The sequence below is a fragment of the Lolium perenne genome, chromosome 2, assembly GCF_019359855.2.
Source record: "Lolium perenne isolate Kyuss_39 chromosome 2, Kyuss_2.0, whole genome shotgun sequence".
Classification (NCBI taxonomy): domain Eukaryota; kingdom Viridiplantae; phylum Streptophyta; class Magnoliopsida; order Poales; family Poaceae; genus Lolium; species Lolium perenne.
Window position 1 is genome coordinate 29,802,798 of NC_067245.2, and position 25,217 is coordinate 29,828,014.

The 25,217-nt window shown below is 43.2% G+C and overlaps 1 protein-coding gene and 1 long non-coding RNA gene across 3 annotated transcripts; one reads left to right on the forward strand and one right to left on the reverse strand.

The window, feature by feature from the left end:
- Positions 1-1,499: 1,499 nt before the first annotated feature.
- Positions 1,500-24,957, reverse strand: LOC139835138 (uncharacterized). 2 transcript variants are annotated; one of them, XR_011750851.1, is made up of 2 exons: positions 24,763-24,957; positions 1,500-1,873 (listed from the first exon to the last, which is right to left on the reverse strand). It is a non-coding gene; the product is annotated as an uncharacterized lncRNA (long non-coding RNA). The 2 variants fall into 2 exon arrangements; XR_011750850.1 differs by lacking the exon at positions 24,763-24,957 and adding an exon at positions 2,062-2,095.
- LOC127331649 (uncharacterized) lies at positions 2,202-13,882 on the forward strand. Its single transcript, XM_071825931.1, has 8 exons — positions 2,202-2,910; positions 3,101-4,673; positions 7,468-7,640; positions 7,802-8,029; positions 9,090-9,164; positions 9,972-10,073; positions 10,266-10,422; positions 13,185-13,882. Exons 4-7 carry the CDS (start codon positions 7,832-7,834, stop codon positions 10,272-10,274), a joined length of 384 nt encoding a protein of 127 aa, XP_071682032.1. The 5' UTR covers positions 2,202-2,910; positions 3,101-4,673; positions 7,468-7,640; positions 7,802-7,831; the 3' UTR covers positions 10,275-10,422; positions 13,185-13,882.
- Positions 24,958-25,217: the final 260 nt, after the last annotated feature.

Genomic DNA, 25,217 nt, shown 5'->3' on the forward strand with positions numbered 1-25,217 from the left:
TGGAACAGCAACATCTGCCACTGTTTCAGCTGTAACTTGTGCCGATCCAGCAAGAACAGGCACCTTCTGAGCCGCTGTAACAGCCGCCACCACTGCTTGTACGGTTTGCTGTAGTAACTCCGAGTCTATGCCACCTCGTGTCACCCCTCCATTTGGATTAGCCCTAGCCCGGTATTGGATACCTCCCCTGCTGCCATAGTTCCCATCAGACCACCTCTGCTGATTTGTGCCATAACCAAAACGATTCCCATTGTGAGGGACTCCCCTTTGATAGTTTGAGTGACCACCACCCCAACTATCATCGCGAAAACCCTGATTGTTGTTTCCACCAGAGGCACTACTTTCACCTTGAACAAAGTTTCGGCCATAAGAATTGCCGATGTTTCCTTGACCACCTCTTCCTCCCCCGAAGTTCTGCCCGCCACCGAAACCTTGCCCAACGCGGCCTCCTCTCTGACCTTGGCGGCCACGCCCAGCAAAAGCTCCGCTGCCGTACCCTCCGCGCGGCTGGAATCCGCCTCTCCCATGATTGAAGCCTCCGCGACCTGGGTTGAAGCCCTGACCGCCATCACCATTCATCTTGGGGGAGTTTTGCCGCGGGTGCAGAAGCGGCGCCCCAGCCTCGATACGGCGCCACGTGAACCCTAGCAGCTTTCGGAACGCACGCCCAGCGACGGCGCCCCCCACCTTAACTTGCTGAATTTTAGCAATACCGTTCGATCGGGGCTGATCCATGATCACAGCATTACGATGAAAAACAGTTGGGCCCATTGGATCGGAAGCTCCGTGCTCAACAGCCCGTGAGCTTCTCAGGCCCAGTCCAATAGAATTTGAAACGTGCGGATTTACCGGATCGGTGGTGATCGTGCCGAGCGCCGGCGACCAACGTCGCCGGTGAACGACCGTCCACCCATGCAACGTCTCGTCGAGAAAAACAGACGGCTCCAACACCGGCCTTTTCAAGCTCTTACTCACAGAGCGCCTCGAAAGCCTCAGAGATGACGGCAACGTACCTTCGTCGTCGAGTTCGATCGCCGCCATTGCCGCCCTTTTCTGCGCCTGCTGCCGCCTCATCCTCTTCAGAGCACGCCGAGCCAGGTCCGGTGATGATTCCGCCAGATCTTTCCCACTCACCGACTCGGGAGTTTGACAGATGTAGCGGAAGAGATCACCATCGCTGACTTGCGTCCCCTCTTCTTCATCATCAGACTCCTGGAGAATCCAGAACCGCCCTCCGGAAGGACGTCCCGGAGACCAGGCATCTTCAAACCTCGACCTGTCAGCCGCCGGCGAAGGGCAAGAGAGATCGCCTCTTGTGTCGCCAGGCTCCTCCGTAACGGTCATCTCCTCCGTTTTTGACGATAACATCTGTCCACATTCTACATGCTAGATAGTGTCTAGATACATCTAAGTTTTGAGAAATCAAAGACAATTCTCGTGGAACGGTGGGAGTATTATGCTTGGCTATGCCCATGCTCATAGGTAATAGATAATCAAAGTTGGTGTTTGAACACGAAACTTGAATGATGTAAGATTACTATGAGATTCAAATTAAACATGATATAAAGGCATAGATGAGAGGCCATCTTTGACAACATTTTCGAACAAGGTTGAGCGAAATTTATATGGTTCTTGGTGTAAATTTCAGTTTGCTGGAGGAAGATGAAAGAATTGTTCAACTTGAAATTCTTCCAGCAGCGACTACTTCAGACGGGGGGCGGATGTTGACGCAGATCTGACAGAAGAACATACCCAGGAATGCCGCCGAAACACCAAGAAAAAATACAGTAATCATATGGTAGTCGCCATCGTCGGTGGGGAGGTTTCTTCTCATCAAATCGACCAGATACAGCCAGAGTAAGGCCAGCAACCCCTGCAAACCGCACAACAGACAAAGAATTTTAAGGAGCAATTATGTGTATATTGAACAGGCCGGGATGTATGGCACGCTCACTATATCCAATCTCGATGAAGTACAAACACCAAAAGGCATGGCGTGCTTCCTTCCTGTAAGTTCACCGGCCGGCCCTACGTATAACTTACTGCATGATGAATACGCACCCGGACAATGCAGCAGAAGATCATGTCAGACTTAGCTAGTTGTTCGAAGGACGATCGATCGGCTGCGGGCTTTGATGACTAGACGTACGCGCAGGAAATACGTACTCCCTCCGTACCGTAAAAAGGGCAAGCTGCGCGCTGGCGTTTTTGCGAAAACTCCCTCGCGCTTTTTCACCTGAGAACTTGTGTCCGCGACCAGCCACCGTTCCCCAATCCCCATTCCGCCCCGTCGCTGGTGCCGGCTGATTCCGCCGCGCTCCCGACCAGCGCTCCGGAAACCCCTCTTCCTCCTCTGTAGATCCCATAGCGTGGAAGCTTTATCCGGCAGCCCGACCACAAACGCTAGCACATGCTCTGGCAAGGACCGATTTTTGGATCCAAAATCGATTCTTGTGGTCAGCGGCGAGGTGATGAGAACCCGTCTTCCTTCCGCTGCTGCCCGGCCGCCGCGACGGTCTGCCCACGCTGCGCCGCCGCCGCGAATCACATGATCTCGCAGATCGCAACTCTTCCCGCAGCCTGACACCGTTCAGGGTGGCGCAGCTGCTTCGATTGGCTAGAGCGCGGCAGGCCGGACCTGGAGATGGCGGATCTGGGGTGGCGCAGCCGCGTCCGTCGGCTCGAGCGTGGCTGCACCAAAAGCCAGATTCTTCTCGTCTCCCTCAAAAGCCACGGTTTTTACTCGACCTGTTGATGCCATCGAACGTCGAAAGGCATGTCGAGAAGAGGGCGCTCCCGCCTTTCCGGCTGACGGGTCGCTTGAGTCGCCGGAAGTTGGTGTTGGGGCCAGTGCCCACGGCGGTGTGCCGCACGCCCTTGTTCAATTCCCGGATCGGTCTCGCTTCCCAGGTTCGTACGCCCGGTTCCTGACTGGGAGTAGTATGTTTGCCGTTTTTCTGCTTCTTCTGGGCATTTCATCAAACTGTTAGATAATACCCTAAAGTAGAACTGGAAATTCGTTTATTGCATTTGTACTGTTAGTTCGTCGTGGCTTAGGTGAATTGATTATGCATTTGATTTATCAAATTGTTCCTTGCAGAACTGTCACAAAAGGGACTTGTCCTAACTCTTGGTTGGTCCGGTGCTGGGCGACACCGACCAGAGATCGAAGCTAGTGCCGAATAAGTACCCTGTGCGCTATGATGTGTCATCGAAGACCTGCAGGTGCCGGAGAAAAGTTGCTGCCATGCTTGGCTGTATGCTGGCATTGCTGAACCAGGGCAGGACAGGGGTGCACGATTGATAGGATATCGCAACTTCCCTTCTTCCACGTATATATGAAGCAGTGCTGTGAGATCAAATGAAGTCCCGGCTACTTTGTACCAAATGAAGTCTGGGGGTTGGATATATGGAGGCGGCTAAAGAGGTTGAAGAATGCCTGTTATGATGCGGGTTTCCTGACACTGTTTGCAAATTGGTTTCGTGTGTACTTTTCAACTGTGCCAGATGATTCCGTGACGGATGAATTGGAGGTTGCATTTTAGAGTGGGGGACAAGCCAGTGAGGAGGGTCTGGCATGGTTATTGGCTACTGGATTCAGAACTGATCACAGAAAGATGTTCAAGATGATTTGTAACTTTCAGCAGTTAGGCTAGAGGTGGTGTATATGCTGGTCGGGATCAGGACTACACCCTCCGCTGAACAGATTTAGCAGTTCACAGCGCTAGTGTCAGATGGTGCAAAGAAGACCATTATCTTCATAGCAAGGGAGGGATTAGCAGGACCCAGGCGATGTTCTCCAGATGGAAGCAGTATGCCACTCCTGCTGAGAGACTGGCTACCGCTGAGAATCAATCATTAAATGTGAATGGTACGGCCCTAAAGAATGGCCGGACAGAAGAACACACAAGCTGATAATCGGCTCAATTTCATACTCAAATGGTAGTAATATGATACCCTATTGGGATCTGAGAATCTTGAATGCTGGGGAAATATGTGACATTGGCATAGAAACAACATGTGATAGTCTGGAAGTGAGCAGAATGGCACCAGGACGGAATGCCTGCCAGACTCTAAACTGGAGAGTAACCCCCTTAAAGCACAGTTTTCTTCTTGCAATGTTTTTTTTAGAAAGGATATGACAAAATTGTTCAGAAGTGAAAGATTTTATACAAAATATGCTCTGAACTCTTGGAAACGATCGACTAGCTTGCTGGTATTGAGGAGAAAACAAAATCTTGGAGCTGAACAAATGAAGCCATTGGCTATGAAGTCACATACGGCATGGGTCTGAAAAGTTCAAGAGGCACATTGTTTGACAAGGATTATCTTCTATCAATTTCTTTTGGCATCACTAACTGGAAACCATCGGACAAGGGGACCTCCACTTTTGTTGATGAACCGGAAAGATCAAGTTCAGTGCTAACCGTTGATCCTGGTATAGAGAATTCCAGCAATTCAAATGATAAGCGGACAAAACAACACACAAGCTGATAAGCAGCTCAATTAGAGAATCAGCTGAAAGAATGGTGCCCCTTATCTTGAGAGATGCTCATCAAATCCTGTTGATGGAAATATGTGTGCCTCTGCAACAGATGCTTGTGTGGGATTCATCTCCGAAGGCTTTACTGTTGAAAAGGCTAGGCGATGAGCTCCTAGAAGAGGCTAAAAAGGTGCATATTGAATTCCCTATTTTGTGTATATATTGCTTTTCATTCATTTTTCAGCATCTCATGTATTTGTTTCTTGTATCTGGTGGCAAAGATGCACTTCAGTTAGTCATCTTAAAAAAGACTATTTCCTGCTTGTGCATGCATTATTTGTCATTCATCTGCTAACATTTGCCCCTTTTGTTTCTTGTATCTGGTACCAAAAATGTACTTCAGTCATTGTAAGGAAGACTATTTCTTGCATGTGGAAGGGAATATTTTGTCATTTGATGATGGAATAGACCAAACTGCTGTTACAAACTAACCATAGCATATTAGTGTTCATACAGTTGAGTGAATATGCCTGCTAAGCGTGATCTCACTCCTGGACATACTAATATTATCGCGTGCTAGTACTCCCTCCGTCCAAAAATAAATGTCTTAACTTTTTCTAGATACGATGTATCTATAACTAAAATATGTCTACATACATCCATATCTAGACAAAATTAAGACACTTATTTTTGGACGGAGGTAGTATTTGTTTTAAATTCAAGATTATTATTAAGGCTCTTTATCCACTACCTCTTCATTTGATCTGGGAAGTATATCTAGGTCCAAGGAGATGGAGTAATAGTAGCAGCACCAACTGGTGCACGGCATACTCTACTGCAGATGGGGGTTCAGTGGTGGGTTAATTCTTACAAGTTATATATATATATATATATATATATCTGGATGAAATGAGCTTTATCGCAAGCTATCGTAAAGAAGACTAGTTCCTGCTTGTGCATATGTTGCTTGTCATTCATCTGTTAACATGTGCTATATTCATTTATTAAGTCATCTTATTAAAGAATACTATTTCCTGCTTACGCATATATTGCTTGTCATTCATCTGTCAACATGTGCTGTATTCATTTCTTACTTTAGTCATCTTATTAAAGAGTACTATTTCCTGCTTGTGCATATATTGCTCAGGCCTGGGCATTCAGTTTAACCGAACCAATTGGTTCAGTTTCTCAGCTTTCTAATACTTTCGGTCTCCTATGATTGATGACCGATCGGTGCTCTAAATAAATAGGAACCCAGACATTGGAATTTCGGTTCGGCTTCGGTTTTGACCGAACATACCGAGCAGAATTGAAAAAGCGCAAGAAAAATGTTAAACACAAGCACATCGGACAAACAGATCGATGAACAATATCATCAGAAAAGGGATTAGTCAACACAAGAAAAGGGGAGAGATGAGATGTGGATGGATGATGGAGACGATTAGGCGCGGAAGAGATGTCGCTGGCTTTGGGCTGCTGCTGCTGCTTGCCGCACGAGAGAGAGAGAGAGAGAGAGAGAGAATCAGAGAGGAGGGGTCAGCGGAGGTGCACGGGTAGAGTGCGAAGGTGGGTTCGAGATTTGAGGAGCCAAGCGAGAGAAAGAAGATGCGGTCGCTAACTGCGGAAGAGATGAGATCGTGGATTTTGTTTAGGAACTGGGGACTCTTATGGGAGGGCCAGGAGCTTCATGGGCCTTACGGAGTGAGCTTTTAGTCTGGGCCAATTAATAACGTATGTGTTTATTCGCTGTATTCGGTCAGTTCGGTCAACCGAGGCATGAAACCGAACACACAGATAATTTCGGTTTTTAAAAACTGAGAACTGCATTACCAACCGTATTTCTCGGTTTCGGTTAATTCGGCTTCGGTGCTGGTTAATTTGGCTCCGGTTTTCGGTCCTCGGTTTATATGCCCATTGCTTGTCATTCATCTGTTAACATGTGCTGTATCTTTTTCTTGTATCTGGTAGCACAAGTGTATTCAGTCATTGTAAAGAAGACTGTTTCCTGCATGTGAATGATGTATCATTCAACACATTATGAGTATAGTGCTAGAGAATCTTTTATTTGCAACCATATGTTCCTTACTGATTCTATGGCTGATGTAGATCCAATCTTAACTTTCCAACCAACACAATCTTATAGGGGTAGCCCCCGAAACCAAGCAACCATCATTTCTCAGCAACGCATCTAAGCCGCCAAAACATCCACAAATGATGAAAAGGTAACAGGAAACATGTAGGAGGGTACGTTTTCGTGAAGCACAACACGCACAACACATTGTTGAGATAGAGGGAGTAACATGGGAGGCCTAGACCATAAGTAACAGCAATCAGCTTGTCATCCTTTTTATCACCCAAAATCATCATACACCAGTCATGGAGTCCATGACACCCACCCTCTTTGCGCTTGGTAAACATCAGCCGCGGGCTCGTGGCCCTTCCCAGTAGCTTTGTGCCCAATTACAGCTCCAGTTTTGTGGATTCCCTCGCCTGCAGCTCACGCCCAAAGCTCATCCAATACACAGCTCTGTTAAGCACCTGAACAGGTTCACTAGGCCATCTATGTTCAAACAAGCAAATTTCTGACCTTCCAGATGGCCCAAAGCACAGCAGCTACACCAACAGTTAAAAATTTCATATTCTGAGACCCAAAACCCTTCAGCCAGACATTGAAACAAGCATTGGCATCAAGAAATTGCACTACAATCTTGTAGCACAGCTCACTATAAATGTGAAATATACCTTTGTACCTTGATATGCAGGCGAACTAAAGATAAAGCTTATCTCTAAGCTGATTCTGTGGACCCTTACAGGGCCTACATGTAATGCTGGACTCATATGACACAACAGTGGAGGTTAATTATGATACCGAGAAAATTATATATTTTTATGTAACAAGTGCTAACCATTTCGTACTAGAAAGATCGTCAGCTTCATGTATCAAGCTTTCAAGTTTTTAACATAGTTCCTTCCAATCTGTGCAGATTGTTGAACTTGCTGATATTGCACAATGTATTGCAAATACTCCTCTGGATGAAGAAAGGGCATTATCCCAATTGGTTACGTGCATAGAAGATCTACAAGAAATTGTCAATCGTAGGAAGCATGAAGCCCTCACAGTGCAGACATTTGGCACTCTTATAGAAAAACTCCATCGGTGAGTGCTTTTAAGCTTTTTACAATCCACATTATCGCTGAATAGCACCATTTGAGTATAATTAGTTCAGCCACATCACTGTTGCTTTTTTAAACAGTATTGTTATTTTCCTTTTTTCACTCTTTATTTGATTTCCCTTCCTATTTTTATAAATCCTTCAGGGAAAAGTACCGCATTGTGACTCAGTTGATATGGACAAGGTTGACTCATCGAGTACCATAATGGACAAAGATGATGTTGTCTGTAGCTTAAGAGCAAGTTCTGTTCATCCAATCAAGGACTGTACTTCAGTCTACGACTTTGAAATCATAAAACCTATCAGCAGTGGAGCATTTGGACGTGTTTTCTTGGCCAAGAAAAGAACTACAGGATACGTCTTTGCTATAAAGGTATTTTTTTGTAGATACTCATGTCATGGGCCAGTATAATTTTTTAATGAATATGCCAAAATGGTATAGTCACTAACTGGATTGAAAAACATTAGCGAGCCTACAAGAATGTCCTAAAAGAACGAAGTTCTTGGGGGGACAGTTTTAAGGAAGGGAAATCAGAGAGTAGGGACTACTCATTTGTCGTTATTTGCTCTAAGTCAAGAAAAAGAAAAGGTGGAGTATAGCTAGTGTTACTTCTCGCTTGCCAGTCTATTTTTAGTTCTTACGTTTCAAGCTGGACTACCATCTTTCTATCTGTTCATGTTTGGCATCTTCGATTTGTTAGCAGGTAAAGTAGGTTTCTAAAGGGATTATATTAATTATGTTACATGATCACATTCCATAAGACTGCGTCTATTGTGATTTTTGATAGGGCATGGTTGCACGACACAGCATAAACGGCAGTACCATGGGGTTGATTTTACCACTAAACGTTTACCTAGCACTAGCAGGCATATGGAACTAGAAAAGGTCATAATCACTGTTTAGATATAAGAAGATTTGGGTGGACTTCTGTTTCCAATTCTCCCCAAAGTGAATTTTCCTGCATTATAATTTATAGAAAAAGTAGGAAGACCAAATAAATCTGATATAACTTTTAATTGATCTAATGATACTAGTTTGGTGTTGCATATGTTAGTCCTTTCCTCTATAAATTCTCTCAAAGCTGAGAGAGTTTACCTTAGGACAGAGCCAAATGAAGTAAACATTGTGACAGAGGGTCATTTGATATGGAATAGACCAAACGGTTGTTACAAACCAACCACAACATATTGGTGTTCATACACTTGAGTAAATATGTCTGCTCAGCTCGAGCTTACTCCTGGATAGAATACTACTGTCTTGTTGTACTCCCTCCATCCCATAATATAAGATGTTATTACAACCATTTATGAAATGGTTGTAATAACATCTTACATTATGGGATGTTAACATTTATTTAGAAGTTCGGGACTGTTGTAGACTCTCTATCAACTCTAGCACAAACCTCTGCTTTTGATCTGGGAAGTATAACTAGGTTCAAGAAGACGGAGTAATAGTAGCAACACCAACTGGCAGCACAGCATACTGTACTGCAGCTGGTGGTTCAACGGTGGGTTTCTTACAAATTATATATATCTGGACGAAATGAGCTTTTATTGCAAGTTATGATAGAAAAGATTAACTTGAATTATATGCATGACATACATACCAAAGCATTCCCCAGTGTTACATAGTAGTTTCTTGTGCACATTTCACTTGTGCATGAATACTTTCTATCGATGAATCATATAGATATCAGTTTTAGTGAAAGACAATATCTTGCTATATAAAATTGAACTTCTATCTTGGCATGCATCCTGTACATGTTGCAATGAAGCAAAGACTGGAGAACATTTGGAAGGCTCGCTATCATTGCTTTCCTGTCCTACTTGTTAGGTGTCCCTTGAACCTTTTGAACAACCTTTTTAAACAAACTTCAGTAGAACTATTGATCTCCATTCAGTTGAACAGTCAGTCTACATTCAGCTATTCGCTGACCTTTTTCAAAGCTTCAGTGGTCCAATCAGTTCGTACAGATGGCATTTACATTAAAAATATGCAAACTGTCAGTCTGCATTGACTATGAGAGCAATTAAAAAAAATCTGGTTGCTGCTGTTAAGTGATAATTTTACTACTGCGCATTGGTGTGATATTTTGGGGTAGTATGCACTGGTGATTTCAGTGTACAATTTCAATGCTGAATGATGTTAGGCCTTGTTTGTTCTTGGTTTTGCGGTGTAGTGTATATTCTTAGCACTGCGCAATCGCATTATTTTTGGTTGGTAACCTTTCATTTATGAGTCAACTACATGTATCAACCAAACATAACAAACTATTTGCTGTGGTCACTGATCACCGTTGTTTCTTGTTGTCCAGGTTCATTTAATCGTCACATGTATGTTATTTACCCCAATCTGCCCACATTTTCTGTCATCTAGACCTGTCATCCTTGCTAATTCCACATGGCTTGAACTAAAGGTATGGGACAACTGGTCTCCTGTAGTTTTCACGTATTCCTTTCAATTCGATCTGAGATGAATGATTTGGTATACTGATGTATCGTGAACTTCTGTAGTTCTGTAGCTTTATCTAGTCAGTTTATAACCCACGACAGTCATTATTCTGTTCACTAATTAATTATTGCACCTGTTTTAATTGTCATGGTACCAGATTACTTAAGATGCAAGAAGTAATGTGTATCATTCGATGGCAAAAGGCGGCATCAACTGTATTGAGGAGATTCTTTTCATATATACATGAGGGAGAGCCCACTCCCAACTGTTAATAAATCTGGTCAAACTGGCGACTGGTTCCGGAGCTTGATCAGGTGCGTAAACTGGAAAGAGATATTGAACCAGAATGTGCTGTAGGACAGTAGAAAACCTAGTTTGTACCTGCACATACATAAGTGTATACATAAAATGATCCTTTTGTGTTAAATTTCAACATCTGCAACACCACAGCATTATCAATTTATTCACTTGACAGAAGATGATGATATGATTGTCAACAGCCTCTTGTATTTAGTTGCCACCCTGTAAACCAACAGCACATATAATCTGATGCTCACAGTTGTACATGCAATCAGAATATATCCTTTTTTTGGGGGAAAATCATAGAATATATCTTGTAGTCTAGTTTGAGACATTCTTCACAGTACCAGAAAACACCATGCCCTGCTACTTCTCTGATGGACATCCAGTACACAGTAGGCAACTTATTACAGAACAAACGGGCTGACTTCGCTGTGGACACCCAACAGCGCATATTACAATACCAGGAAATTTTTTGGAACTGGCAAAAACTATCAGTTAACTCGCCAAGTGTTGCTTTTGAATCTATCTGAAGACTATCACAGCCAGTATTCTGTTAGTTTGCCTGTGTAGGTGATTCTTAGGGTCGTTTCACATCTGGAGGCAGTAACTTTGGTTAGTTTAGCTGTAGAGACAACGAGCCTTGGTTCACATAAGAAGGCTGAGTTTGCTAACGTTGGTTAGTTTTGCTCTAGATCAAAGGAGCCGCTGTTTCTTTCAGTAGGCAGACTGTTGTCAGTTCTTTGTAGCCAACAGGACCTGTGCACTGCTATTTGTTTCGTCCAAGCAGTGCCGCTGATAGAGGGTCTTCTTTCTTTCCCTTCCACTTCCACCTGCCAAAGGAATCTACCATCTTCTTGATTAGGGTGTGCCTCCTTTCTCCATCCCCTTAGTGCACGTCCAGCAAATCAAAGCCCAGAGAGCAGTATTCAACCTTGCCAACAGGTGAATAACCTGCATGAGTTACAAGCTAGCATTAGCATTCCATTTATGCAGACTAATAACGTTAAAAAGCTAGGTTGTTCTACGAACCCATGGGTCTTGAACTGCATAGGCCCAATATATAGTAAAAGTTGCTGATATCAATGCCATTGAGATCCAGCAACCACGAGCAGAAGAAAAGTAGGCTAGGAGATCCAGATGATATGAGGCAAACATGGTGATAATGGCCATTAGAGCTCCCATGCCAGCCATAAAACATGGGAAGGGTGCTGTTTCGGGGAACATAGCAGCGACAGTCCCCATTGTCATCAGTAGCAAACAGATGGTAAAAGTCACAATATTGTAGTGAAGATTTGGATCCTGTCTGTCCTTCATTTCTTTGAACACAAGCGTGGTTCCCTTCCAGAACAGGTTCGCTATACCTAGCTGGCACAAGTTGCTGCACCTGTCCATCCTCTTCTCCAAAATTGTGTCTCGATCTGCCTTCCCTTCCAGGTCTTCACCATACTTTGTCTTGAACAGAGAGGGCCAGAAGGCATGCAAGTTTATCTGCCAAGTAGCATTTGAAAAGCAAACAACAACATCAGTCAATACTAGTGCAATCGCCGGTACAAACATACTTGTGTCGATGCTACTATTACAACTATACAGAAAAGAACTCACTCCTATGAACAGGAAAAAATACTTCTGGGTGTTCTCTTAGAAGATAACTATGGGTGTTCTCTTAGACGATAACTAGAATGAACATATAGATGTACTTTGTTTGCGCATTGCATGAAAGACTAATAAAGCAACAATGTTCTAACATAGCTATAAATTTTTGTGAGTATGAAAAGAATGAAGCTCATTTGTTACCATCATCTTGATCAAGGTTTCTCCCTTCCTCCCCGACTTAATCCACATCCAGCAAATCAAAGACCACAGCGCATTAGTCATCCTTGCCAGCAGGTGAATAATCTGCACATGAGTTACAAACTAGCATCAGCATTCATTCATTTATGCAGACTAATAATGGTAAAAAAGCTAGGTTGACCTACGAACCCATGGTTCTTGAACTGCATAGGCCCAGTATAGAGTAAAAGTAGCTGATGTTAAAGCCATTGATATGCAGCAGTCGTGAGCAGAAGGAAAGTATGCCAGTAGGTCAAGATGATAGGCGCCAAACATGCTGATAATTGCCATCAGAGCTCCCATTCCAGTCATGAAGCATGGGAATGGCGCTGTTTGAGGAAACATGGACGCCACGGTCCCCATAGTCATCCATAGCAAGCAGAAGGTAAAAAACGCAATGTTGTAGGGAAGCTTAGGATCCTGTTTGTCTTTCATGTCTTTGAAGACTAGAGTAGTTCCTTTCCAGAACAGGTTCGCTATCCCCAGCTCGCACAGGTTGCCACACTTGTCCAACCTCCTCTCTAAAATGGTGTCTTGATCTGGCTTCCCTTCCAGTTCTTCCTCATACCCTGTCTTGACCAAAAATTGGCAGAAGGCTTTCAACCTCATCTGCTAAGTAGCATTTGAAAGCAAGCAACAACATCAGTTAATGCTAGTACAATCATTGGTACAACCATAGTTGTGTCGATGTTACTAATACGACTATATAGAAAAAATGATCACACCTAAGAACAGAAAAAAATACTTCATAGGAGTAACTGATAGACATCGACTCTAAGAACAGAACAAAATAACAAGGGTTGCCCTAGAAGGAGCCCTACAAACTTTCCAGGGATATTCTGAAAGAAGATGATACAACACTATGCAAGGTGGTGCAATTTTTCCTCTTCCTGAGTTGTTCTAAGATCCCTTTCCTTTTTATTTTATATTTTTCTCCTCGCAGTTTCGAGATTCCAGTTGCACCACAATAGCTTGGGAGGATTGGACATTATGATGCAATTTTGTGACCATCGAAGTTAGTTTGGTCAGGATGTAAAAGAGGTTAGTCAACTCTTGAGTGCCATTATAGATTCATGAGGTCAATTTCAATGGTAAAATGCAGGAAAAAGCACTTGCAGTAATTGGATTGTAAATCCAGTTAATGAAGTATTTACTGATTGGACCTGTAAAACAATTAGTCTAGTGATACATATAAAAACATAGAGATAATATCCTTTGTTTTATCATCGCTCAAAATGGTGTGCCATAATACTAACCGATTTCTTAAGATGGCATGAAAACCTTTGCAGAGCCATAGGAAGTGGCACTCCCAGGAAACTCTTACAGGACAAGCCAAAAATCCTCAACTGGTCCTACTGATTCACTAGAGAAAACCAATCATCTGATGTGGTTGCCACCACACGACTGAAATGCAAGAAGGCAAGAAGTCTTTGGCAGTAGCTCATTTTGCTATCTACACATTGTGCATCAATGGAGCGCTTGGTCTTATTGATACAGCCAGTACAGTGTATCTACTCCTTTACAGCAGAAAGGCTAAGTAAAGCATTTGTGACAGTAGAGATGATTCTTAACTTATGCTCATGTATCCCGTGCATGTACCGTGTGTTTTTTGACAGTGCATATACCTTGTGTTTTTCGACAGTGTATCTATGTCCAGCATAAGTGAGTGTGTGTTCACGTACGATTCTATAGTGGCATGGTACCGATCTCAAATGCAAACCCAGACAAATGACATTAGTTGCGCAATTTCAAGTCAAATTTACACAGGTGAGATTTAGTTGACCGAATGGCAACAAACGCTAGCAAATCTCCTCGATCTGTGGTAACGAAGGCAATTTCAAGGCAAATTTACACAGGCGAAATTCAGTTGACAGAATGGCAACAAACGCTGGCAAATCTCCTCAATCTGTGGTAACAAACGCAATTCCAAGGAAAAATTACACTGGCGAAATTCAATTGACCGAATGGCAACAAACGCAGGCGAAATTTAGTTGACCGAATGGCAACAAAAGCTAGCAAAAATCTCCTGAAATCGCCGGCTCCACATCCCATGCGCGCGCCCTCCGCTTCCGCACGTTCGTTCCGAGCACTAGGCACAAACCGCTTGGGCCAGCCACAACGGTGGAGCGAGCGAGCGAGGCGAGCACCACCGGCCGCAACCGCCGCCTCCCTCCCTCGTCGTCGTTCTCCGGCCAGTTGGGCGGAATCCCCCCCATCCCTCGACTAGGCCGCGATTCCTGCACGCGCTCTCTCCCCACCCCTGCCTGGTCTCTCGTCGGAACCCGCGACCAGGCCGCAATCCCTGCGCGCTCGCTCGCTCTCCGCCTCGCCGGTCTATCGTCGGAAACCCCCGACTAGCCCGCAACCCCGTCCAGCCCTCTCGGACTCGTCGGAAACCCTTGAGTAGGCCGCCATTCCCCCCTAACTGCTGCTCGCGCTCGGTGCGGGTGGTAGCAGCGGAGGAGCGTACCTTGGGGCGGATGGGGACGGGGACGCGCGCGAGGCTGGGGGCGGCGCGAGCTGGGGGCGGCCCGATTCCGGCTCCCGGAGCCGGAGGCGATCGGAGACGAACTGGGGAGAGAGGAGATGAACTGGCGCGCGCCTTGCCGCTGCAGCATTTGGATTTCGTTTTATGGGCGGGCGGCCAGGTAAGCAAGCACCCTCCCCGGCGCGGCGCCGGACGCGATCGAGCGATGGAGCTTCTCGCGCTGACAAGTGGGCCCGGACACATCGCCCGCAATGGGGTTTTACTTTCTGTTTGGGTTTTTGGCGTCGATGGATGCCTGGAGAATTACATCTGCAATTCCATGTTCATGTGTTCTTCCAAGCTGTTGTGTATTTGGAGTGACAGATAAGTTTGATTCAGGTAATGGTATACCAACTACTGATCGAGTTGCATCAGGTTTGAATTGAATCAGTGGGGTTTATGCTTTTTGATTACGCGTCATGGTACCTGCATTGCTCAACGCTGTTCTAATCAAGTGTGTCTCTGTTATTTATCTTCAGAGACTGCCAAGCAAGCGTATAAACTCTATGTTGATCTTGAATGGCAGAATGTGAGTTGCAGTACTCAGCTGCCTGAATCGCTTTGCGACATGGATTAATGGATATCAGACAGGGCTTGGGATATGGATATTACCATGCCTGAACAAGGTGGAAATGTTCCTCTGGAGAGTTGCCCAGAACTCTCTCGCCTTATGCACAACCTGGTTCAATCTTGATGACACCGGCTGCTGCTTATCTGTCATCAGCTAGATGGGGATGGAGGGCCATGGGGGCAAACGACATCGCCCATAGGACCGGACCTCTGTTCTGGAGTTCTTGCAGGTCTTGAAGAAGCATGGGAAACCCAAGGCAAGCACCGACGGCAAATGGAGGTCACCGGTGCCGGGAACCCTGAAATTTGACGTAGATGCGGCATTTCTTCCCACAACAGAATCATGCCAGCTGGGGTGTCTGTCTTCTGCGACTCGACGGGAGAAGATGTCGCTGTGCGGGTTGGACGTGTGGAGTGCATTCGCAATGCATTTGCGGTCGAGCTAGGTACGGTGGAGGAGGAAGCTGCTATCACATGTCTGCCAATCATGAGTTAGCTGAACTAGGAATTATCAGCTGAGGACCATGTTCCTTGTGTGTGGGAGTCTGATGTACCAGGGCATGTCTCTCAAGTGTGTTTGGGAGAGATGCATTGCCACATCTTTCTACTCCTTGTACCTTCCATTTTGCATCACCCAGATGCTGCTAAATATTTGAAGAAAGGCGCTAATTTCAAGCCAATTTGTGTTCTGATGTCAGGTGCAAATTCGTTAGCAGTACACCAGCTAGGCCCTGCTTAGGAGTACGGAGTTGCACGAACCGTTTTGCAACATGGAGATCACTGTCGAACTTCAGTACAATAACAAACTCAGAATCGAATGCAAAGAAAGAAAAGCAGCAGAATCCACATTGGAGCATTTTCTCACACGCTACACCCATAATGAAGAAAGGAAGAAGAGAGGAGTAAAGAGAATTTACCGTAGCTGATCTGTGACGGTGCAGTGGGTGAAATCTACAATGCGAGCTCGACGGAAGAACATGACGACAAAAAATATGCAGACTCTCCTACCCGGAAGTTCTGAACTGAAGAAACAACACCTGAGATCATTTGAAATAACTAACGGCCAGATTTCTAGATACCGCTTCACGATTAAGATGATGGGACAGCTCAGGCTGAAGTGAAAAAGCCTGTCAACATCTCTGTTTGCTTTTTTTTCTTTTACATTTCTGTCTAATTTCCATTTGCTTGAGCCACATATAAGGCCAAGGCTTGTAAAAGAGATGCATGCTCGACATTTGGGGCGTAATATAAACCCTAGCCGCCTACGGCACTCATATATACATTCTCTGTTTCCTCTTCTAAAAGTCTGTTTCTCACCCAAACTTGTGAGGATTCGTGGTTTTGTTCTGACATGTTGGTATCAGAGCTTTGCTCTTGGCCTTTTTTCTACAAACTCTCATTCTACAAGCATTATAGACTTTTAATCACTCAAACATAAGCTCAGACAGAAACAACCAAAAAGATCCTGACTACAGTTTCTCATAAGCTTGTTTCCACCATTGTTCCTCTGGGTAGTCTAGCTTTTTTTCGATAAAGGATGCTTTATTACTTTAAGAAGCAATTACATCCAGCTGCATAACCAGGATGCACACAGCCGTTTTGTTGTCTCAAGTCACAAAGGATAAATATAAAAACTAGGCGAGATACATATCGGAACGATGAATCATATGACGCCTAAGGTGTAGGTGGAGCTTCTATCCGTAGACTATGCTGCCACCCATGTAGGGAAAAATTATCCCTCGCCGTAGCCTCCAACCGTGTACAGACCTCCGTAAATAGGTCTCGGTTCTCCACTCGCTGAAGAGGTAACCACGAACGGAGAATACATGTACATTTGTAGATGACACTAGTCGGAGGATACATGGTAGACGCTACTTGGATGACTGATCATATAGATCTCGCGAACTGGCACTGGAAGAATAAGTGTTTGATGGTTTCGTCCTGATGACAAAAAACGCACCGTTTACTTCCATGCCAATTACCGTTAACAAGATTGTCTTTGGTGAGGATAACCCCACGACGAAGATACCATCCAAAAATTTTGATTTTTAATGGTATCTTCATCTTCCAAATCTTCTTATTGTTATCGACTGGTAAATCGGAAAGAAGGATCGCATTGTAAAAAGATTTTACAGAAAAAGTACCATCTACATGAAGATTCCATCTAAATTCGTCTGGTTCAGACGATAAATGAATATCTGTGAGCCGGTGAATTAGGGTATTCCATGCCACAAGTCTTTGTTCAAGTAAAACCCGTCTGAACGTCACATTCGGAGGTGAGGTAGCCATTACAGTGGCAATGGTATCACCTTGGCGACAAGCAATCCTATACAGAGCAGGATACTATTCACTTAAGGGTGCATTGTCTAGCCAAGCATCTTCTCAGAACTGTATCTGTGCTCCATTCTTGATTGAGAAAGTACCATGGCGAAAAAAGATATTTTTTGTCGCCATAAGACCAGCCCAGAAGTGTGAATCCCCAGGTTTCCAAACCACTTGGGATAATGTGTTCGAGCCGACATACTTTCTCCGAAGAATAGTTTGCAAATCTCATCCTCAGTAAGTAGCTTAAACAACCATTTACCCAGTAGAGCTGAATTCTTGACCTCCAGGTCATAAACTCCAAGCCCTCCTTGATCTTTGGGACTACAAACTTTACTCCATTTAACCAGTCGATATTTCTTTTTCTCGTTGCCCCTTGCCAAAAGAATCTGGATCTATAATAATCGAGTTTATGCAGAATTTCTTTCGGTAGAATGAAGAATGATAACATATACAGTACCATATTCGTTAGTACCGAATTAATGAGTACCAACAATTTACCTTTCCAACTACTAAGGCGTTTTTGTAGTCTTTCTTCCACTAATTTCCATTCCGCGATTGTAAGTCTCCGATAATAAATCGGAATACCCAAATAACGGATAGGAAATTGGCCTTGCCCACAACCAAACAACTATGTATACAGAGCCGTATCATTTTGGGCATCACCGAAACAGAACAATTCACTTTTATGGAAATTGATTTTCAATCCCGACAATTGCTCAAAAGCCGCTAAAATTAATTTCAGATTTTGAGCTTTTTCAAGATCATGATCCATAAACAGAATTGTATCGTCGGCATATTGAAGGATAGATAAACCACCATCAACCAGATGTGGAATCACACCTTCAATCTGGCCATCAGACTTGGCTCACTCTATGAGTATAGCCAGCATATCCGCTACAATGGTAAACAACATCGGTGATAACGGATCCCCTTGGCGTAACCCTTTTCGTGTTTGGAAATAGTGACCGGTGTCATCATTAACCCGGATTGCTACACTACCTCCATACACAAAATCATTTATTAGAGCGCGCCACTCTGGAGAAAAACCTTTCATCCTGAGTGTCTGCTGTAGGAAAGATCACTTGACTTTATCATACGCTTTTTCAAAATCTAGTTTTAAAATTACCCCATTTAATTTCTTAGAATGCATCTTATGTACCGTCTCATGCAAAACCGCCACTCCATCAAGGATATTCCTTCCTTGCATAAAGGCTCTCTGTGATGGCTGGACAACATGATCCGCAACCGTATTAAGTCTAATGGTGACCACTTTCGTGAAACCGTATTAAGTCTAATGGTAGTCTAGCTGAAACCGTTGCTGCACAAGCCCGGTCGGAAAAGAACTAGGCCTTTTAGAAGATTCTCTCGTTCTCCAATATGAAGACGCTATGAAAAAACTATCATTACGGCCAAAGGACTAAAAAGAGTTTGGCCACCTATGGAGAATGTAATACCACCTATTTCATTATGTTGTTAAAAACTTAAAATTAAAATAGAAGAAACAAGTGTATCTTCTCCATTGAAGATTTTTGGATTCGTACCCTTGTGAAATTCAGGTACTCTACCAAATATCAACCAAGGGTAATGTGGAGGCGTGCGATAGATAAACATGAAAAATGACGTATTTTACTAGATTTTGAATAATCATTTGCAATAAATAACATATACTGTATTTTGGTTTTACACCAAATAATAGAGAATACGAAATGATCCAGTGTAGATGTAGATTCGTGTGACTTCTCCTGGAGTAGATGTCTGAGTGTTTTTATAACGTCGACCAAGTTTGTACTCTTTCCCAGCCCGTTAAGTCTGTTCACGCGTGATGCCACATCCGTCGGGAGCAGCAACCGAGCGTTCGTTTTTCTGAAAACAAAACAGATCGAGCGTTAATCCCACGTGCATCGCGGGAGGAATTAGGGTTAAACCCAGTAGCTACGTACGGTTAAAATAACCCTTGCTCGCCGTCGCTCCTCATCGTATCATCGATGCCGTGCGACGCGTGCGGCTGCGCGTGCAGCGCCGGCGCCGGCGCCGGCGTTGAGACATTCAGCGAGGAGATGGAGCCACCGCTGCTATTGGACGTCGAGACGGGTCCTGGCACAATCACGGCGGCGCCGGCGGCCGACGAAGGAAGGATGGCCACCTTCATCTTCCGGGTACGTGATAATTAGTCAACCCCAACCACTGTAGACATACATATTAACTGGTACGAGGACGGAAAAACTTGAAAAAGACGAAGGCAGACGAATCAGCGAATCCATACCAGATGATCGTTTTATTTCTGCATTGGAGATGATCATCTTCTTATGCTAAGTCTTGGCAGGGAGAATCAGATGTCAATTTCTTATCTAGTCCCTAGCTTCAAGCCGATTTACCTTTTTTTGTACTATTCTTCTGTTGCCCTAGTATTTTCTTCGGTTTAATGTCATATATGCTTTATTCCGAATGAAATTAAAGTTCAATTCGACTATATACATATGTTAATCAAGTACTCGGGAAGGTCATCTATATATGATGTTAAGACAGACAAGCAATAATGCCATTATCGAGAATGTCAGTCGTACATAGGTTTATTTATTTATTTATGCAGTGCATATATCAAGTTCCTGAAGATAATACTTTCAGAAGGATTTTTTATTTATTTTTGTCTTCAAAGAAACCGAGGAAATGACTAAAGGGAAATTTGATACCACTTTGCTCGAAAGAAATATATCTACTCTCCTGCCAAGAAAATTTTGTTCTATTTTTTTTTGAAGATGAACCATAATATATTACGCAAACAAGCCGCCTCATTAAAAACCTTCCATTGTTCTATTGTTCTGAAACTTTTTCATATTTGATGGTGGTTCTAATTTATCATGGATTGGCACTAGTACGAGATGCTCTATTTTTGTTACATACAGCCTTATATAGTGAAAAAAGAGGAAGATGCAAACATATACCTTAACGTGTGTAATTGTGCTTTACTCTCACTATCTGGTTTGAATAAAACATGTAGATATGTACTTCATAGTTTGGACGACTTCAGTTATTATAGAATATCTCCTAGAAGGAATTTTTTAGACCAAAAGAAGAACATAAACTACCCAGTTTTCTGTAAAAAGAACGACCTGTTTTTATCCATAATTTTGCTAGAGGAGAAAGTGTTGGAAATATGGGAGGTAGAACATGATAATCATAACATCCATGATAAATAGATTGAACAAAATACTCATGAGACATATAGAAAGCTTTCAGCTTTCAACAGGCACAACTAAAAGAGAAATGCAATATGTGCCATATAGATCCTAACCCGGCTCAGACCATTCAGGGAACACAAGCAACGGCGTAGCCAGAAATATTTTATAAGCGAGGCCAACCAAACAAGACGAGTCTCGTGCTAAAATGTTGCATAAATTTTGAAAAGGTGGTGGTACGAAAATATAGGTTTTCACTGAATATACCTATGTTTCTGTCAAAAATTGGCATATGCTGCCCCCCCTGCCTCCACCAGTGAACACCCACCAGTGAACACCAGTGCACGCCCGAGGACGGTGTTGGAGCAGGAGCACACATGAACCACTACACTTTCCATGCTCTTACTAGGGATAAAAGAACCAACCTTATATATTGATCTATCTCTCTGAACTAGTAGTGTTAGACTAAAGTTCGACCAGTCTCTCTGAATTATTTTTAGATGAATAATGGGATCGAACAGAAAGTAGACAACCATATTTTTGTTATTGTAATTCTGTGCCACACTTACCATAAACCGTTCTGTCTTTTTTCTACTGAATTATCCAACTGATAGCTTTGAACAATTCTTTGTATATATATTATAAAACTGACTAGATTCGTGTGTTTCTCTACAAATCTGTTCCTTCTTGTTTATCGGTTTCATAGTAGTGCTTTACCTGTTCTTTTGATGTAGTCTTTTCCGTTTGTAGTCATATATTAACGTACACCTTGATTACTTGCAGGGAATATTGGTCTTACTCTGGGTGTATTTATTCTACTCCATGAGAAAATATGCGATCAAATACACGGATGGAGATACATGGTTTAGCCTGTTTGCTGCGATCGTTATGGCCTTGCCAATGACTGAATTCTTTTTAATTATTGGAAGCTGATTTACTTGCCAAGATAGGTGTGCAAATGACAGACTGAGCTCTTTGCAAATGCTGGCACCTGGGTTAATCTCAGAGATAATTCTGTAGTTGGACATCTCTTCTATTCTCTATTTTACAATGTTTAAAATAGCCGGCTACAAGATATAGCCGCGGCCTCCCAAAATAGCTATAGCCCGGCTATAGCCGGCTATTTAAGGACTTTGACACCTTTTAGCGGGCTAATGCAGTTAGCCGCACCATGCGGGGAAGGTTATAGCGAGCTATAGCCGAGCTATAGCCGGTTATTTTAAACTATGCTATTTTACCTTGCATTAAAAAGCTGTGAGTTGCCCCTGGGACTAAAAAAGTGCGTGCCCATCTGATTCAATAAACTATTGAGGTTTCTATGATCATATGTGTGCTAGTAAATTTATTTTCTTCTACTGTGCTAGAATTCAAATGGCACGATAATGTTGGATTCAATCAGAGATAGACCAAATGAACCCTCTACAACTCCTCGCGTTAAAATTGATCAGAATCAAGTCCCACACACGAGAATAAACCCAAACTACAAAATAAAACATGACTCGACTAAAATACAAATAGGACCCAAAGCTAAACCTTAATCATGCCTTTGGGGCCAAACCGAAATAGCATTGAAGGTGTTATGAAATTACAAATTAGGCTTCACCTCATCTTTAGGAGCCACTTCAACGCAAAATGATTCAAACTTCAGAATATATGGAAGTGGTGCAATAACAGGAGTATTAGATATCCTCCCCTCATCACTACTTCTTTCAGCACCAAATGCCACGAGAATATTTGATCTGATCGTCTGGTCTCTTCCAAGCAAACAACAGGCCACCATTTTGATCCTGCTATGGAATTGATGACCACTCGTAATATAATTTGAATGTGGAAGGAAAGGGTCGCATGACGAAGGAAGTTTGCTACATTATCCAGCGACGGCAATTGGACTTTCAGCAGTTTGTGTCTCACCTTTGCAAGTTGTTCCCACGAATGCAGCTGGCACGAGCAGGTGTGTGTGTGCTCGTTCTGACACAAGAGATTTTTTCAATAGCTCACTCGCACCAATGTCACTTGTAGTGGAATGATCAGGTCAAAGTGAACTTCGACGTAGCGTTCCTGAAGGAGTCTGGCTGTGGTGTGCACGGGGATTCATTGCTCGTTCTAACACAAGCGATTTTGTGGCGGCTGCAGTGGGCAGACTGCAGAACTTACGCCATGGCCTCCAAGCGGAGGCGGAAGCATGTGTAGGCGTGTAGCACCATCGGAAGGAGCAGCTGCGCTTGGTTTGAACCAGATTAGTTTTTAGTCTGATTCTTAGACTTTGAAAATAGCTCTGAAAACATTCAAGGAGGAACTATCGTCCATTGGTGTAATCCTGAAGGAAATCCGAAGCAAGAGTATATCGCTTCCTTTCAATCCTATGATTTCTGCTTTGCTCCTCGAACGTGCAATATGATTAATGGAATTTCATTTCAACGTAAAAAAAGGCTAGACAACCTCTGTGGGAAAAGTAAAATCTTCTATCTATTTGAAGAGCCATTTCAGCCATTAAATCTTGCAAAGTTCATAGAAAATTCATCGTAAGTAAAAATATGTATATATCAAAATGTCCATTAAAAACCCTCTACATTTCCATATCATTTTCATTCATTAAATGTAAGATTCAGTGTGTCGATAATAAATATTTAAACCAAGGTTTTCCCTCTCGTTAGTTGTCATAGAAATATTCGAAATATATGGTATGCTTTACACATCAGAGGTCCGATTAATTAAGTTGATTACACTTGCACTAGTCTTATTTTGTAGTGTAGAATGACATGCAATGCATGTAATGCCATGATCATGAGTTTATCTTGGTCATCATCGTGATGCATATCTTTGCCCTTTTTCCGATGTTCCTATTTCTTGTCAACTCTATCTTATAGTATTATGCTCGGCTATGTCCATACTCATTGGTATTATAGAATCAAAGTTAGTGTTTGAACACGAAACTCTAATGTGGTAAGATTACTAGAAGAATCAAGTTAAACAGGCATAGATGAGTGGGCCATCTTCGACAACAATTAAAATTTATTATAAAAAATGGTAATTAAGGAAAAAATAGTACTCCAACATAGACAGAATTAGTGTGTTACTCATAATGATCAAATACTTTGACATGACTCACAAAGGTTAAAAAAAAGTCGTAGCCAGCATAACATTGCACAATATTTTCGAACAAGGTTGACCGAAATACATATGGTTCTTGGTGTAAATTTCAGTTTGCTTCAAGAAGATGAAAGAATAGTTCAACTTGAAACTCTTCCACGAGCGACATCAGATGGGGGGCGGATGTTGATGCAGATCTCACACAAGACCATACCCACTAGTGCCGCCGGGGCAACGACACAAAATACATTATGATATTACTCGCCGTCGGCGGGGAGGTTTCTTCTCAACAAATCGACGAAATACAGCCACAGTAAGGCCAGCCAATTTTAAGAAGTAATCATGTGTATACTGAACAAAGGAATGTATGGCACACTCAATATGAGATTGGCTTTTCAGAACCTGGGTGCATGTGAACCCTTTTTTCAAAAGTGCGTTTGTGATGTAAAAACATATTTTAAAAATTGAAACACAAAATGAATGCAAAGGTGATCTCAAACATGTGCCCTGGACATGAGTTTCGTGACAAAAAAAAACCTTTTATTTTGCCTCGGCAAAAAAGTGAAATTTTGCAGGGCTATATAGCAGTATATATGTGACGTATTTTGTCTTTTTTAGATTCTGAAATAAAAAAGTGGTTTCTCAGCGAAAACTTTCTAGGCACACATGGAACATGCATACGTATCCCGTTATTTTTATTTTGGAATTTTTTAACATTTAGAAAATGCATTTTCCATCTGGGTTCACGTGCACCCAGGTTCAACTGGGACTTTTCCCACTCAATATATCCAATGTAAGTTGACCGGCCGGCCCTAGCTTACATAAATACGCACCCGGACAATGCAGCAGAAGATCATGTCAGACTTATCCATCTCGGCATCCGTCGGCTCGTCGACCTCGGCATCCGTGCCGTCGCCGTGATGTGGCCGGGTCCCGTCTCGACGTCGGTCAGCGGCTGCGCCTCCACCTCCTCCCTGTGCGCCTCGCTGCACGCGCAGCCGCACGCGCCGCACGGCATCGATGATCCGGTGAAGTGACGAGCGGGGAGAATTTTTTGGTTGAACCCTAGTTCTTTTTTTTTTTTTGAAAGTAGAACTTGTATTAATCAGACAGTAGTAAGGATACAACAAACATACGCGAAGAAATACAAGAACACTAGGAACGGATACATGAGGAGAGAACCCTGAGGATCATCTTCATCTTCAACCTCACGCCGATGACCTGGAACTCCACCAGCGCGCACGCCCGCAAAGAAAACGTCGACGATGACGAACCCTGGAAGCGGAGG

Coding starts and splice junctions, on each gene's coding strand:
- LOC127331649 (XM_071825931.1), top strand. CDS start 7,832: ATGGACAAGGTTGACTCATCGAGTACCATAATGGACAAAGATGATGTT. Junction 8,030..9,089: donor GATACGTCTTTGCTATAAAG/GTATTTTTTTGT, acceptor AAGTATAACTAG/GTTCAAGAAGACGGAGTAAT. Junction 9,165..9,971: donor CTGCAGCTGGTGGTTCAACG/GTGGGTTTCTTA, acceptor CTTGTTGTCCAG/GTTCATTTAATCGTCACATG.